The following is a 15,749-nucleotide window of genomic DNA, read 5'->3' as shown; positions in this document are numbered from 1 at the left end:
ATCGAAAGTACATTCAAATCTGAATACATTTGGGTTTACGTTTACTTTAATTTGACCTCTTTCTCTCACACGTGTGTGTGTGAGAGAGTGACTGTTGAATTCATCTGATCTATCTCTCCATCAGTCTGCTTGTTTTTTGTGGCCACGGCTCTATTAATGCTGCAAACATCACACAGCTGAGTATATTTATCTAGCCTTGTACAAAGCACACATCGGACAGAGCTATGCGTGTGAAAGAGACTTTAAAGCATCCATAATATTTTTATTAAAACATAAGTCAATAAACAGCAGACAGCAGCTCCTCTCTGGAATGAAGTCGTTTTATGAATGACTGCATTCATCGCTGACCACGCCCCGAATTCTCAGAACCCCGCCTCGACTGTCAGGCCACGCCCCTTTTGGAATCCTCGCCACACAGCCGCGCTCTGATTGGTGGTGGGGGCGGGGCTTCGGATAAAATCCCAGTTCACCCGTATAAAGACTCACTGCAGTAAGAAACAAGTGTTAGGAACTTCAGTGCTTTACTTTATCGTGCTGGAATAAACGCGCCTGTCTGGATTATTAACGCTTATCTGTGAGAGCTGAAGCGCTTTATTCGGACTTCCGTGGACATTGAAAGGTGTATTATGAAGATGAGGGATTTAATGTGTCTGTTGGTGGTTGTACTGATCATCTGCACGACGGTAAGTCACAAGAGTTTAATGTAAAGAGCAAGAGTTCATTGCATTTCAATCATAATAAATCATAATAAAATGCAGAGAGAAACAGATCATTTATCAGTCGCATAAAATAATAGTATTTTAATATTAACAATAATTGTGTGTGTGTGTGTGTGTGTGTGTGTGTGTATATGTATATGTGTGTGTGTGTGTGCGTGTGTGCAAAAACCTTTAAATGCTGTTTGAAATTTTCCTCTAAAATGAAAATTTTTATCATACTTATGTGTGCGGGTTCAGTAATTTCACTTGAATGGCAATGAATATGTTCTTTTCATTCCCATTATAGTGAAATAACTGAACATAAACGCCTGAGAAAAATGCTAATTTTACAAGAAAATTTCAGATGTCACTTAGAAGCTTTTGCATCTGAACTCTTCATATATATATATATGTGTGTGATCTGCACACCTGAGAGAGTTTGACCATCCTCATGGTTTCTGCTGTTCAGAAATAGATGAGAACAGGCTCAAAATAACCCAAGCACAACAATCCAGCCCTCCATCCCGCTCCATTAACCCCACCGGCCAGAATCGGTCAGGGAGGGTCCGAGTTATGCTTTGATCTCAGAGCTCAGATCCACATATGGGTCCCTAGTGACTCAAGAGCTCATCTCCTCTGAGTTTAAGATGCCTGGCACGGCGGTCATTCTCAGAGGGCTTGGCTGGGTATTTCACACAGCGATGGAGATGCTGAGGAAACAGGTGCAGCGCTATCGGAAATGATCCAGTGGAAATTGGCTTTAATGGAAAAACCCTTTGGAATGACGAAACACTGCTTTCCCAGAGAGAAATTACATTGTGAAAATGAATCGGGCTCATCCCAACTAACAGGAAACATTCTCATAACGTTCTGGCGGAAAGGTTGTCTCAACATTGAATGTTCATTCAAAGTTATCTTGTCTTTAAAAACGTTATCAAATTATTAGCGCAAAAACATCATACCTCATTCATGGAATGTTTCTTTCCTGTTGAAAAAAAACAGCATATGCTGGTTAGGTATGTTTTGAAGCATGGCTGTTGGTTTGAGCTGGTCCTTAGCTGGTCATGAGCAACTAGCTCCTGCTTAGGACCAGCTTAGGACCAGCACATGACTAGCACTTGACCAGCTTAAATCAGCTCATGGCCATCTAAGGACCAGCTCAAACCAGCAGCCATGCTTCAAAACATACCTAACCAGCATATGCTGTTTTTTTATTCAACAGGGGTTTTCTTTTCCTATGTTGGAATGTTCAGAGAACATTAAAAATTAACGTTCCCATAATGCTTGCAGATTGTAAAATGGAATGTTTCCTTTAATATTTTCCAAAAATTTGTTCTCCAAACAATGTTGTATGATAATGTGTTCTAAGGATGCTTTTTTAACATTCCCATTAAGTTGAGGAAAATCTCCTTTAAAGTTGTCCAAATGAAGTTCTTAGCAATGCATATTACTCAACAAAAATTAAGTTTTAATAGATTTAAAATAGGAAATTGACTAAATATCTTCATGGAACATGATCTTTACTTAATATCCTAATGATTTTTGGCATAAAAGAAAAATTTATCATTTTGACCCATACAATATATTGTTGGCCATTGCTGCAAATATACCCCAGAGACTTAAGACTAGTTTTCTCCAGGGACGGACACACACACACACACACACAGACACAGACACACACACACACAGACACAGACACACACAGACACACACAGACAGACACACACAGACACACACAGACAGACACACACAGACACACAGACACACACAGACACACAGACAGACACACAGACAGACACACACAGACACACACACACAGACACACACAGACACACAGACACACAGACACACAGACACACACAGACACACAGACACACACAGACACACAGACACACACACACAGACAGATACACACAGACACACAGACAGACACACACACAGACACAGACACACACACACACACACACACACGTCTATATTAAAAAAGTGTGAAGAATGAAAATTATTACTATTAGTACTGTAAAAAATATCAATTAATCACAATTAATTGCATCCAAAATAAAAGTTTGTATTACATAATATGTAAATATTCCTTAAATATTTACATGTGTTTTTATATATATGCACATATATACAGTACACACACACACATATATATATATATATATATATATATATATATATATATATATATATAAAACATTTTTATTTTGGATACAATTAAATCCTAAAACAAATGCTATGGCGATAGTACTTTTTTATGATTCAATAGCCATTGCACTTATCCACTTGAATAATTTTGTAAAGTATTTGTAAAAAAATGGAGTTTAGCTTCAAACCAAAGTCTGATGCATGTAAGTTTATTATTTGATCATTTTCAAACATTATGCGCATTAGTTTTGAATGTTCTCTAAAAGTTCTGAAACTAGTAGTGAGATGTTAGATGAATGTCAAATTAAAATGTTTTTAAAAAGCTTTCCATGAACAATGTATAATGTTTTTGTGCTTAAAGATTCAGAACATTATTAAAGATCAGATAACGTTGAAGGAACATTCTATTAACATTGCGATAACCTTTCCATTATTAATACATGTCATTTGTTTCAATGTAAATAAATGAACTCAGGTTTGGAACAACTTGAGTGTGAGTAAATGATGACAGCATCCCTTTAAATATTCAGAAATGATCATTGTATTAATTTATTTTATTTAAAAGTTTTTGTCTGGCAACATTAAGTTGCACCAAGCTCAAACTGAGCTCTGTATCTGTCTCTCTGACACTGTCTGTCTGTCTCCGGTCTGCAGGTGCAAGCGAGGTGTCCTAAGGTGTGTAAGTGTCCGGCGGAGCGGCCCGTGTGCCCGCCGGGCGTCAGTGCGGTGCCCGATGGCTGCGGCTGCTGTAAGGTTTGTGCTGCCCAGCTGAACGATGACTGCCATGAAGGCAAACCCTGTGACCATCACAAGGGCCTGGAGTGTAACTATGGCAACGATGTGACCAGTATCCATGGAATCTGCCGGGGTGAGTGAGCAAAACAACCCAAGTTTTGATTTTGGGAATCTTAAAAAATAATTGTATAGATATAAATTAATTTGCAATAGTGTGTGTGTGTATGTGTAGATTAATTTATAATGTAGAAAATATATATATTTTAATTTCTATTTATTTTCATTAGTATATATCATTTGCATGTATTGCAATATATGCTAATACATATTAAATTAATAAAATATTTATTTTTTAATGTAAAACATTTTAAATTGCAATGAATTTTCGTTCGCCTATAAATCACAATATTCTAAAGAAAATTAAAATGTTTTTCTTATAAATTTAAATATTTACTTGCACATATCCAAAATAAATTTATAATGATTTTGCATTAGTGTTTATCACAAAATGTGATGGTGATGATGAATTTGATGATATAAAATAATTTCATAAATTTAAATACATTTTCATTAGCATAAATTAGTGTTGTCAAATGATTATTCACGATAATTGCATCCAAAATAAAAGTTTGTTTACACAATGTGTGTATAGTGTTTTTATTATTTTATATATATATATATATATATATATATATATATATATATATATATAAATACAAACACATGCATATAAGAATATAAATATATAAATGTATATACATGTAAATATTTAAAAAATATATACTGTATGTGTGTATTTATATATACACGTAATAAATATACACAGTACACATATATTATGTAAGCAAAAACTTTTATTTTGGATGCGATTAATTAATTGACAGCACTACCATAAATGTATAACAATATATTCTAATGCAAATTAATTTAAATGTGTTTTGTTTGGCTATGACAAACTAAAGGCTACTGGAAATTTACAAAAAATTAACAAAGCCTTTGATGTCCCACCCAAACTTCCTGTTTCAATAGGATATATTGTCTAAAAAAAATGATCTAATTTTATTTTCAAAAATTATTATATTTATTGAAGGGTTTGGATTAATTCAAGTAATTTCCAAACCTTCCAACAATTATCATAAATAATAAACTGAACGACAAGCTGCTGAATAATGTCATTCTAACTTGGGTTATAAAGAGGACTGATGTAGTTTGGTCACCCTGGGCTTCAGGGTTTATCTTTATTAAGACATGCACATTCATTTCCTCACATACAGAGGATAGTTTGTGCACTGGGCTAGTTTCTATATTAAGGCAGTTATTTGAGTTGGACTAAAGGGGGGTTTTAGGGGGCGTCTCACACACCCAAAGACTATCTGACTCTCAACGACATCGTAAACAAGTCAAAATTCCACTCTGCCCTAAACATAGAGCCTCTCTCATAAAAGCAAAGGATAGAGTGTCACTCTCTGTTTAACCCCTTACTGTCACTCTGTGCAGGTCATCTTCTGGACGATAGTTCAATGCAAATTATTCAAAAGACGTCAAAATTAATGGCAGTTTATCTAAAGAATGTTTAGATATTTTTACTGGAAAACAACATGAAATACTGAGACCGTAGCTAACAAATAGATGTTTCAAGAGTGATTTGCATAACCGTTAGGTTATGAAAATGTTATTTCTGAATGTTCTCTGAACATTCAAAATGTAGGTTTTTAAAAAAAAATATTTTAAATAGTTCTGTCAAAATTTGTGCATTAACGCAGGCAATTAATTTTTCCAGTATAAGGGCATAAAAATAGTTAACGCAGTTAATATGGGGCAGGGCTAGGGTTGGCCACACTCACAACTGCTGCTTCTGTCGCTTTTATTGAAGAATTGTGTTTCTAGATGCAGAACAACATCAAACAGGAGACCTTTAAGACATGCGCTCCACTTAGTCTCAGACAAACGAGCGCGGAAACAGTACAGTTAACGAGGATCTTCAGTAGAAAATCAGTGAACTGTGGCCAGATGAGTAGGCCATTAGTCAGTAAAAATGAATTGCCCTGTCCTGTCAGCCGTTATAGTCTGCTTGTAGTGCGTGCTTTTCAATTGCACACACAAATACAGCAGCAAGTGCTGTAGCCTGTATCATTTCATATTAAAGCATGCGTCAGATCCACGCCACATTCAGCAGCGGCATCTCTTAAAGTCATAGCAAACAAATCACCTAATAACCAGCTGCTGTGATGTCTGTTAATCAAAGAACAAAAGAAAAAAAAGGAAATCAATAACTTTTGTAGCTTAAGGATTCATCTACATTTAATTTAGAATTTAGTGTTTGATAACTTTATTCAATTTCTGCATATTTCCTACATGCTGAAGGGCACAGGTAAATATGACATTTATTATAATGGCTTTATGTGAAGATCGTTTTAAGTTCACCTAAATTAAAAGTTGTGATTTTTTTTTTTTAAAGTCTAATAAATGTTAAAATTGATAGCTCTCAAATATAACAATGTTGAATGGCTAGAGACAATGATTAATATGATAATCATTGACATTATTTATTTATATATATATATGAGCATTTTATTTTTATCTTATTTGTATCTGTTATATTTTTATTTAAAAAAATTAGTTTATTTTAGTTTTATTTAATTTGAATTATTTTAATACTTCAACAAACTAAATGGAAATTAAATATATATATATATATATATATATACATACACACACACAGTGGTGTGAAAAAGTGTTGGCCCCCTTCCAGATTTTTTTATTTTATTGCATGTTTGTAACACTTTAATGTTTCAGATCATCAAACTAATTTAAATATTAATAAAAGATAACACAAGTAAACACAACATGCAGTTTTTAAATGAAGGGCTTTTTTTATGAAGGGAAAACCCAATCCAAACCCCCATGGCCCTGTGTGAAAAAGTGTTTCTTTTTTCAGTCCAGTTCTTTTTCTTTTTAGCCCATGTAAGACGTTTCTAACGCTGTCTCTGGTTCAGAAGTGGCTTGGTAGCCCTTTTCCTGAAGACGTCTGAGCGTGGAGACTCTTGATGCACTGACTCCAGCTTCAGTCCACTCCTTGTGAAGCTCTCACAAGTGTTTGAATCAGCTTTGCTTGACAATATTCTCAAGCTTGCGGTCATCCCTGTTGCTTGTGCACCTTTTCCTACCCAAATTCTTCCTTCCAGTCAACTTTGCATTTAATATGCTTTGATACAGCACTCTGTCAACAGCCACCCCTTTCAGTAATGACTCTCTGTGACTTACCCTCTCTGTGGAGGGCATCAATGTTCGTCTTCTGGATCATTGCCAAGTCAGCAGTCTTCTCCATTATTGTGGTTTCAAAGAACAAGAGATACCCGGAATTTATACTGTAGAGATGGTCATTAATTGAAACTCAAATGTAAATATTCTAATATTTTGAGATACTGATTTTTTACTTTCATCAGCTGTAAGCTCTAATCATCAAACTTTTAAAATGTTTTACTCAGTGTTGGGTAAGTTACTTTCAAAAAGTAATTAATTACAGTTACTAATTACTTCATCAATATTGTATTTAAATTACTTTACTAATTACTCTATCTGAAAAGTAACTTAGTTACTCAATAAGTAACTTAATTATTCAAATCACTAATTAGGCTACATCTTAAAATCCCTATAAACCTTAATATAAATTAAACTCTATATTCTTTCAATTCGAGTCAAACATAGAATAGTTTAGCCTTTTAGCTTTAAAACAACTGTAATACTTAAACATTTTTATGAAAAAAATGTAACCACCTTTGGTTAACAAATAGAAATACTCTGCAAAATATCTGAATAACAAAAAGGCTTAAAAGTTAAACAATACATTTCAGTTTGGCAAGAGGTTGAGGAAAAGCCCAACTAGTAAAATCTGTACAGGTTTATGTCAAAATAACACGTTAACTAATGTAGGAAAGAATAAATTACAGAAATGATCTTCTCTGCTGCATAATGTCAGATCGCGCTGTTCTTATGAGGCAAATTTCTCATAGCAGGTCTTCTTTCAAAAATGATGAATATTAGATGATTTTTTTTTTTCTTAATATTTTACTTTTTTTTTTTTGTATCTAGGTGAGGGCATATGCGCGCAGGTGACTGCATATAATGAGCTCAGACACGGGAAAGACTGTGCCTTGCTTTAGTTTCATACGGATTGCATAATCAGAAACATTAGTTTTTAATTTGAATTCGTTCAAGTGTCAAGTAGACACTTCAAGATTTTTAGATTCTATTGATTTTAGTCTTATATGTATCTGAGTCAGAGCTGGCGCCAGGGCACCTCCATCAGAGGGGCATTTGAATTTCTGGGGGGGGGGCACAAATCACGTTTTGTGTGTGTGTGTGTGTATGTGTGTGGTCGGGGGGGGGGGGGGGAGCGTGCAATCTGTGATTGCGTGCAGTTTCTGATGCTCGCTAAAGCGTGCAATCGCTTTCTTATGTGCGCTGTTTTACCGGTTTCACTTTCGCTTTCGAAACGATCACGTTCAGCATGAAGGGGAGAGGATGGAAAGTGGGGGGCACGGTAACTCTGCCCGCGAATGCCCCCTCTTGGTGCCGGCCCTGATTTGAGTATTTAAGGTTTCTCTGTGAATCAGGAAAATCTGAAAGTGAACGCACCCGCACGCGGAGGGTTAAAGCCGCTGCATTCAATATCTTTAGACGGTAAATTTAGATTTCAAATTCAATATTGCTTTTAGAACTGTTGAAATTATTTACTGTATGTAACGCAAGTACTTTATAAGTAACTGTAATTAAATTACCTAAAAATGAACAGTAATCCCTTACTTTACTTTTTCAGTGGATAAGTAATTTAATTACAGTAACGCGTTACTTAGTAACGCGTTACACCCAACACTGGTTTTACTTTACATGCAATGAATCTAAAATATATGAAATTTTCACTTTTTGAAATAACTTAGAAGAAAAAATTTGCTTTTTCACAACATTCTAATTTGAGATGCACCTGTAGATGTTTTACCAGCTAAGAAGTTCAGCACTTTTAGAGTTTCATCCCTCTATCTGATGTGAGCATAAGTATTGGAGCAGTTGCCTCACAAGTCTTTCTAAGTGATCAGCTGTGTCCTGTTGCATTAATTCTTCAGATATTAAAAGCAGGGAATGTGTCGTATCAGTTATATCCATTACTTCTGTATTCTGAATCTTGCATTCGATGATGACACACACAAACCAGGATGAAGATGAGGGAGCTGACTTTGAGAGAAATGCAAGCAATTTGGATGCTAAAAGAAAAGAGGAAGAGCTCTGGCAAAAACAAAGGGCTTGGAGAAATCAAGAGTTGGGAAACCACCAACAACCTGGGGTGCCTTTCCCAAAAGCAACTATGGTCGCAAGTTACATCGTTACCAATAGAGTTCAATGGGACTTACCACCATAGTTAGCTAACGATGCTTTTGGGAAACGCACCCCTGATCGGCTGAGAAAACAACAGTAGTTGATTACAGACCAATCATAAAAGCTGTGAAAATGAATCCTAAAAGACGTGTCTGTAAAATCACCAACAACTTCCAGAAAGCTGGGGTGATGCTCTGACAATCTACTGTCCTCAGGAGACTTTGACACAGAATTACAGATGCTACACAGCAAGATGCAAACCTCTGACCAGCACCAAAAACAGAAAAGCAAGAGTAGAGTTTGCAAAAAAGCACAAAGGTGAGCCAGAAGAGTTTTGGAACTGTGTTTATGGACCGATGAGACAAAGATGAACCTTTATCTAAGTGATGGGAAAGCAAAAATGTGGAGAAAAAAGGGAACTGCAATGATCCCAAGCATACAGCCTCATCTGTAAAGCATGGTGGAGGTGGTGTCATGGCATGGGCGTGCATGGCTGTCTCTGGAACAGGCCCTCTCAACTTTACTGATGACTTAATGTATGATGACAGTAGCAGAATGAATTTGGAAGGGTACAAAACCATCTTGCCTACCAATATTCAAGAAAATGACATCAGATTCATTGGGGAGTGCTTCATATTGCATCAGGACAATGACCCAAAATACCTTGCCAGTTCAGTCAAGGAATTTATAAGAGCAAAGAAATGGAAAGTCTTAGATTGCCCAAGTCAATCTCCAGATTTAAATCCGATTGAACATGAATTTCACCAGCTAGAGAGGAAAGGCAGAAACTCCCCAAAACAAGCAACAATTGGAATTGGCTTCATTAAAGGCTGGGGAAAGTATTTCAAAGGATGAGACCAAGAGTCTGGTGATGTCTATGGGTCACAGACTCACTGCTGTGATTGTGTGCAAGGGATCTGCAACTAAATAATAGCTTTTAATCTTTTATATCTGCCTTATGTTCAACTATCCCAATACTTATGCTCACAACAATGAGAGGGATGAACTCTAAAAGTGCTGCTCTTTTTATTTGGTAAAACATCTATGTGTTGAAACGGCTAATAATAAAATGTGACATTCTGTAGTTTTGTCTCATATTCATCTTTTAATCATATTTGCAAATGACTCCACAGCCAACAGAGCAATTTTGTCTTTACTGCTCCAATACTTATGGAGGGCACTGTGTGTGTGTGTGTATATATATATATATATATATATATATATATATATATATATATATATATATATATATATATATATATTATATTATTGAATTGTTTTTAGCTTTACTTTTTTTGTTTTTCAATTAAATGTTAAGTTTTGAAATTTAGTTGTATGCATTTATAATTTTTATTTAATTAATTTTTTTAATCGATTGACTGCAATGTATAAAAGTTTTTCTGTTAATTTTCAAACAAATGTTCTATTAACATTACTGAAAGAACCTTGAAGGACGTTCTAAGAACATTCGCTGCTAACTGGGACAACATTTATTTACACAGAAAAAATAAATACACTGTAATTAATAAAACTTAAAAATAACTAAAATAATTTATCTAATTTTAACATCAGTTCCCTTCAATTGAGTCCTGCTCCTGTCTGTCCTTTGTCTTTTCAGCCAAACTAGAAGGACGCTCTTGTGAATACAACGGGCGCATGTATCAGAATGGAGAAAACTTCCACGCAGGCTGCAAACACCAGTGCACCTGTATCGATGGGGCAGTGGGCTGCGTGCCTCTTTGCCCCACCGATATTCCTCTGGCATCACCATCCTGTCCTGCACCTCGACTGGTCAAAATCCCTGGCCAGTGCTGCCTCAGCGTGGACTGTCACGGCGAGTCCTCCGTCCTCCCACCAGTGTTCAGATGGCCCCAGCCTCCTCCGTATCTGTTCCCTGACCTGCACACCTACAAAAAACCCCGACCAAAGCCGTACCCCTACAAGCCCAAAGACTCCCTGAGCAACGAACTTATAGAGGTGGAGAAAAAGTGGGACAAACCACGCAGTCGAAAGCATTTGCCAGGTGAGGGCACTGTTCTGTGTGTCCCCACAAAGTTTCGTAACTAAGATGTATGCTAATATGCTAACTAATATGCATGCATATTTAAGAGGCCATTCTTTTAAGGCAATGCAAACCAATTTTGAGATTTTGGGCTATTTTGCTTCTATAAAATGTCTTCTTTCAGACTAGTGGAAAGAAAACCACTCTATATTCTGAAGGTTTTTGAGGAGTTTGTTCATACATCACTAATACTGATTTACACAACATTTTATTCCATAAACATAGTGAAAGTATTTCCTGATTTATGGAGTGAAGTTATCAAAAATCCCCTCTAATTTGCCAACAAAATGAAACAAGAATTTTGAACCTGGAGTTATTCAATATTCAGATTTATATTCTGGAAATGACTGCATATTTAAGTAGCAGTACTGTCTGACTGGCTTATTTATACGCACATTTTCAGAAAACGTACAATTGTTTTAAATAACTGTGATTAATTAACTAGGGAAGTGTGATTTATATCTATTAGTGCCATTTTCCCCATGTTTACCTGTGGAGTCTTGCCTTAACATGGAGCCAAACGTGGGGTTCATTGCCATACTTCAAGTTAAACTAAACGAAAATGAGATTTAAGACGCCTAAACATTAAATAGGCTTAATATGCTTTAGATTTTTAAGTTACAAAAAGTGTTTTTCATAGTTTTAGTTTGTTAACGATAATATCCTTGGTTCAGGCTGTGATCACTACCATAAATGATGTCTGTTTAGCATGTTTACATAAATCAACAATTAAAAATAGTGCAGCAGAGTGCAAGAATGTGTCCTGTGTGAACGACCCCTTTGGCTGCCTTTTGGGTTTCGGTTCAATTAACAATCAGTCCCAATGTGAGCTGTGGCAGTTCCTCCTGCATGTGCTTCTGTGTGGGTGCCTGTGTTTAGGAGCCCGCCGCTTCTTTTCCATGAGATCCTTGTGAACCAGCCCCACACACGGTGCCTCTGTCAGGCAGCTGTTTCCCTGCGCGCCGTAATCACTTTCTCTGTGCGTCAGTGTTCCCTGTTGGCTGAATGGTGCCTGTGTACTAACTTACCCCGTCTCTCTCACTCTTCCTAGCATGGAAGCAAGCCGGACGGCAATGTGTTGTGCAGACGACAAGCTGGACGCCTTGTTCACGCAGCTGCGGGATGGGCGTTTCATCTCGGGTCACCAATGAGAACGCGCAGTGCAAGCTGCTGAAGGAAACCAGACTCTGCAACATTCGTCCCTGTAGTTCTGTGGCTGTGCCTATAAAGGTAAACATACCAGAGATATCTGCAGAATTACCACAAGATCTGCTGAAAAGACCAGTTTGTGTTTGCTTAAATCGCTTGAAATCTTCCTTGCTTCACCAAAAAGACCAGCTTCTAAACTACATGTTTATGTTGGTGCACCAGCACCAAACTGGTACTAACCAATATGAAAACATTCATTAAATTAAATCCATAAATCTAAACCATGCAATCATCATTTGGCTCTTTCTAGACCAGTTTCACAATGGAAATGTTGCTCTTGCAGTGTTTTCCAATGTGCAAGCAAAATGTCTGTTTTTAACATTATTTAAAGCATTGCTTATTGTTGAATATTATTAGGTATCGGGTATGTTTCTGAATGTGGAAGTAGCTTGAACAAGAGTCACATTAGCAGTTAACATGCATGATGTAACATTTTATTTAAATGATGACATTTTCACTGCAGATACTGCTGTTCTTCCTCAGTATTCTTATCTTGTACTCCTAGTACAAATGTCTAGCATTCTTCATTAAACATATGTTTACTGGAAATGCAAAATGACAAGAATTCTTGTTGTCTCAGAAAATTCAGAATTAAGAGAGTTTATGATTAAAACAAGAACACATAATTGCCAATATGAAAAATATATCAATGCAGTAAGAATGAAATGCATTCATATTAAAGAAAAAAATGCAGTGTTGCTTCTCTAGTTAATTTATCTTGTTTTTTTCATTTTTAGATTTTTTTTTTTTTATTTATCTAAAAAAAAGAAAAGGAAAATCAAGAAGTCAATTTCAGTGGTGCACACTGCTAAAGTGGTTTCATTGTGACTCTTCATAGTCTTAGGGTATGTTTACATGACAACCATGTACTAAAAACAGCAGACAATGTTGTCAAAATGATCCCAATTTACGTGTTTCTGAAAACGACTAAAAACGCTGTATTATGGATGCCAGGCCAGTAGTTGGCGATGTCACTTTGTAAAGAAACACGACTGATGGAACACGTGTATGACATCACCGTTTTCACAAATTTGTGTTTTTGTTGTTTACAAAAAGGGTATCTTTTCAAAAACGTGCATTCTCTGGCCAACAAAATGCCACCCTCATGAAAATGAATGGCTAAAACGCAAAAAGATTCCCATTTTTAGTTGAAAACACTGTCGCGCAAACGGTCCCTCAGCCCACTTACGTTATCACTGCACACTTGTTTTCCTTTGCAGATGTGAGCATAACCTGCCTTTTGTTTTTGTTTAACAGAAGGGGAGGAAATGCTCTCGTACCCAGAAGTCTCCAGAACCACTTCGTCTGCGCTACGCTGGCTGCCGCAGCAAACGCCTCTATCGGCCCAACTACTGCGGGACGTGTCTGGATGGGCGATGCTGCTCGCCCCGCCGCACACGGACGGCCCCAGTGCTGTTCGTCTGCCCTGACGGAGAGCACTTCGAGAGGGCCGTCATGTTTGTGCAGTCCTGTAAATGCAACGATGAATGTGGCCACCTGAACGACGCAGCGCTCCCGCCCCAACGTTGGCTGTATGGTGACATGCACAAGTTTGTTGATTAACATCTTGTTTGTCCAAAGACTTGCCCCCATGTCTTTCCCCATCCAATAGAGTAGCGTTTCGAAGTGTAACTCTGAGTAGACGCTAGGCCAAGGCCTTATTATAATGCAAATCAATGTGGAAAAAGGGCAATTTTGGGTTTCCAATCCCTTGTGCCGAGAGCCTTAGAGTAGATGTGCTTACTGCAAGGATCCAGGGTGGGATGAATCCCAGTTGGGAATATATACCATGGATTTTCTGATTGACTGGTCCTTACCACGAGCAGTGATGCATTCTGAGGCACCTGCACAATCTAAGTAAGACTTTAAACAGGCTTGAAGGAAACAATTGCCTCAGCGGGACGCTGATTAGATGCTTAAATGTGGTGGGACCGACTCTCAGCTTCACACGAGCTGGTCTTTACTTCTTCTGCAGTGATTGCTTTGCCTTGACGTTCAAAGAACAGCCGGCAAATACAAGGGAAACTCATCAGGAAGTCGTTTTAAGCTACCCAAGGTTTGACTCAGCTGCTTGTGGATTCGACGCTGAGATTGTTGGTTTCGTGAGCCCAATGGCTCCGTCAGCTCACCGAGGGATATTTGCCAAGTGCCGCAGCTCCCTGGCGTCAAAATGTCGGCTCCTCAGCTCCCAGCTAATTACAATCCTCTTCTTTGGGGGCAGAAAGAAACCCAGTAACCCTTTGGTTTGCAATAAAAATATGTTTAAAACACCAGCATCTGATGTAAACATGTAATTTGAAAGTAATGGGTGGGACGGTTCTTTCAAACGCTGGTCTGTAATCTACCACGTGATGGCAGAGCCTCTGCAAATGGCACTGGTGTCTGTGTTTTCAGTCTCTATTTCTGCCTGGCATTGGTGCATGAACTGACCGTCGCACCATCTGCCCTGAAGAATGAGTTTGATCAGGCTTTGAGACAAAAAAAAACATTTCAAAAACCATGTTATCACTGAATAATTATTTTGTTTGAATTCCCAATCTCAAATGAGTAAAATGGCATTTAAATAACTTACATTTCAGATGCCACGTTCTTTATAAAAAGCAAATAACTTAGTTTGTCATTTTAAATTAAATTATGCATGGTACTTTGGTAATTAAGCACAGGAAATTACGATCTTCTGGTCCCCAATGTGCGTCTGTGGGATTTTCTTCACCTGTTTCTCTGATTTTAAATCAGATTGATTGCAATAATGCTTAATTGGTAATCAGAGAAACACGTGAAGAAAGTTTTTGTACAGCCTTGTAAACAAAGTCTTGAGTGGAATATATCAGGAAATGACACTGAGCAGCCAACATGAGATTAAATGCATCATAAATACCACATCCATCATGCTACACACGTCGATACCTTTGAAAACAATATTTACTTGTATTCAGGTCTGGTCTAAAATGGTCTGGTATAAGTTGCTCTCATTTTTTACCTCTTAACACCGAGGACAACCTCTCATCAAATAAACTGGCTTGTAAAAACGACTCATTGCAGATGCGTGATTATAATGTAATACTGTGTAGTTCTTTACAGCTGTAACCATTTTAACAACCTAGTCAAATTCAGTTTACATCAAGTTTAAATGCAATAAAACCAAGTGCTTTATATCATCAACCAAGTAATATTTTAACAGAACTTGTTCAATTAAAGCTATTTAAGGTGAAAATGTTTAAAAAGTTGCAGGCAGTCACCATATAGTGAACATGTTACTAATAATAGAAAACTACATTCTTCAGATTAATCAAATTCACTTCATGAATTACCAAGAGGACTTCTTTTGGAAATAAAAGTCCATTTCCTATTTTTGGAAAAGGCGCGTTTTTAGTTGACATTTCAGTAATTTGCAACCACACAAGTCTCAATGCGTTAACCTCAAACAATGGCGGTTACGACACTGGCCTGCAAGTTTAATAAGACGAATTTCTGGAAACATTTCAGAGTAAACCATTATACTAAAAGCATTTGGAGACTCA

The 15,749-nt window shown here is 37.0% G+C and overlaps 1 protein-coding gene across 1 annotated transcript; it reads left to right on the top strand.

The window, feature by feature from the left end:
- The first annotated feature begins 484 nt into the window (after nucleotides 1-484).
- On the top strand, nucleotides 485-15,388 carry LOC306850705 (CCN family member 1). Its single transcript, XM_079386517.1, has 5 exons — nucleotides 485-683; nucleotides 3,504-3,717; nucleotides 10,576-10,980; nucleotides 12,071-12,249; nucleotides 13,486-15,388. Exons 1-5 carry the CDS (start codon nucleotides 627-629, stop codon nucleotides 13,789-13,791), a joined length of 1,161 nt encoding a protein of 386 aa, XP_079242643.1. The 5' UTR covers nucleotides 485-626; the 3' UTR covers nucleotides 13,792-15,388.
- Nucleotides 15,389-15,749: the final 361 nt, after the last annotated feature.

This window comes from Barbus barbus (assembly GCF_936440315.1).
Source record: "Barbus barbus genome assembly, chromosome: 3".
Classification (NCBI taxonomy): domain Eukaryota; kingdom Metazoa; phylum Chordata; class Actinopteri; order Cypriniformes; family Cyprinidae; genus Barbus; species Barbus barbus.
This window is presented reverse-complemented; position numbering and strand designations above follow the sequence as displayed.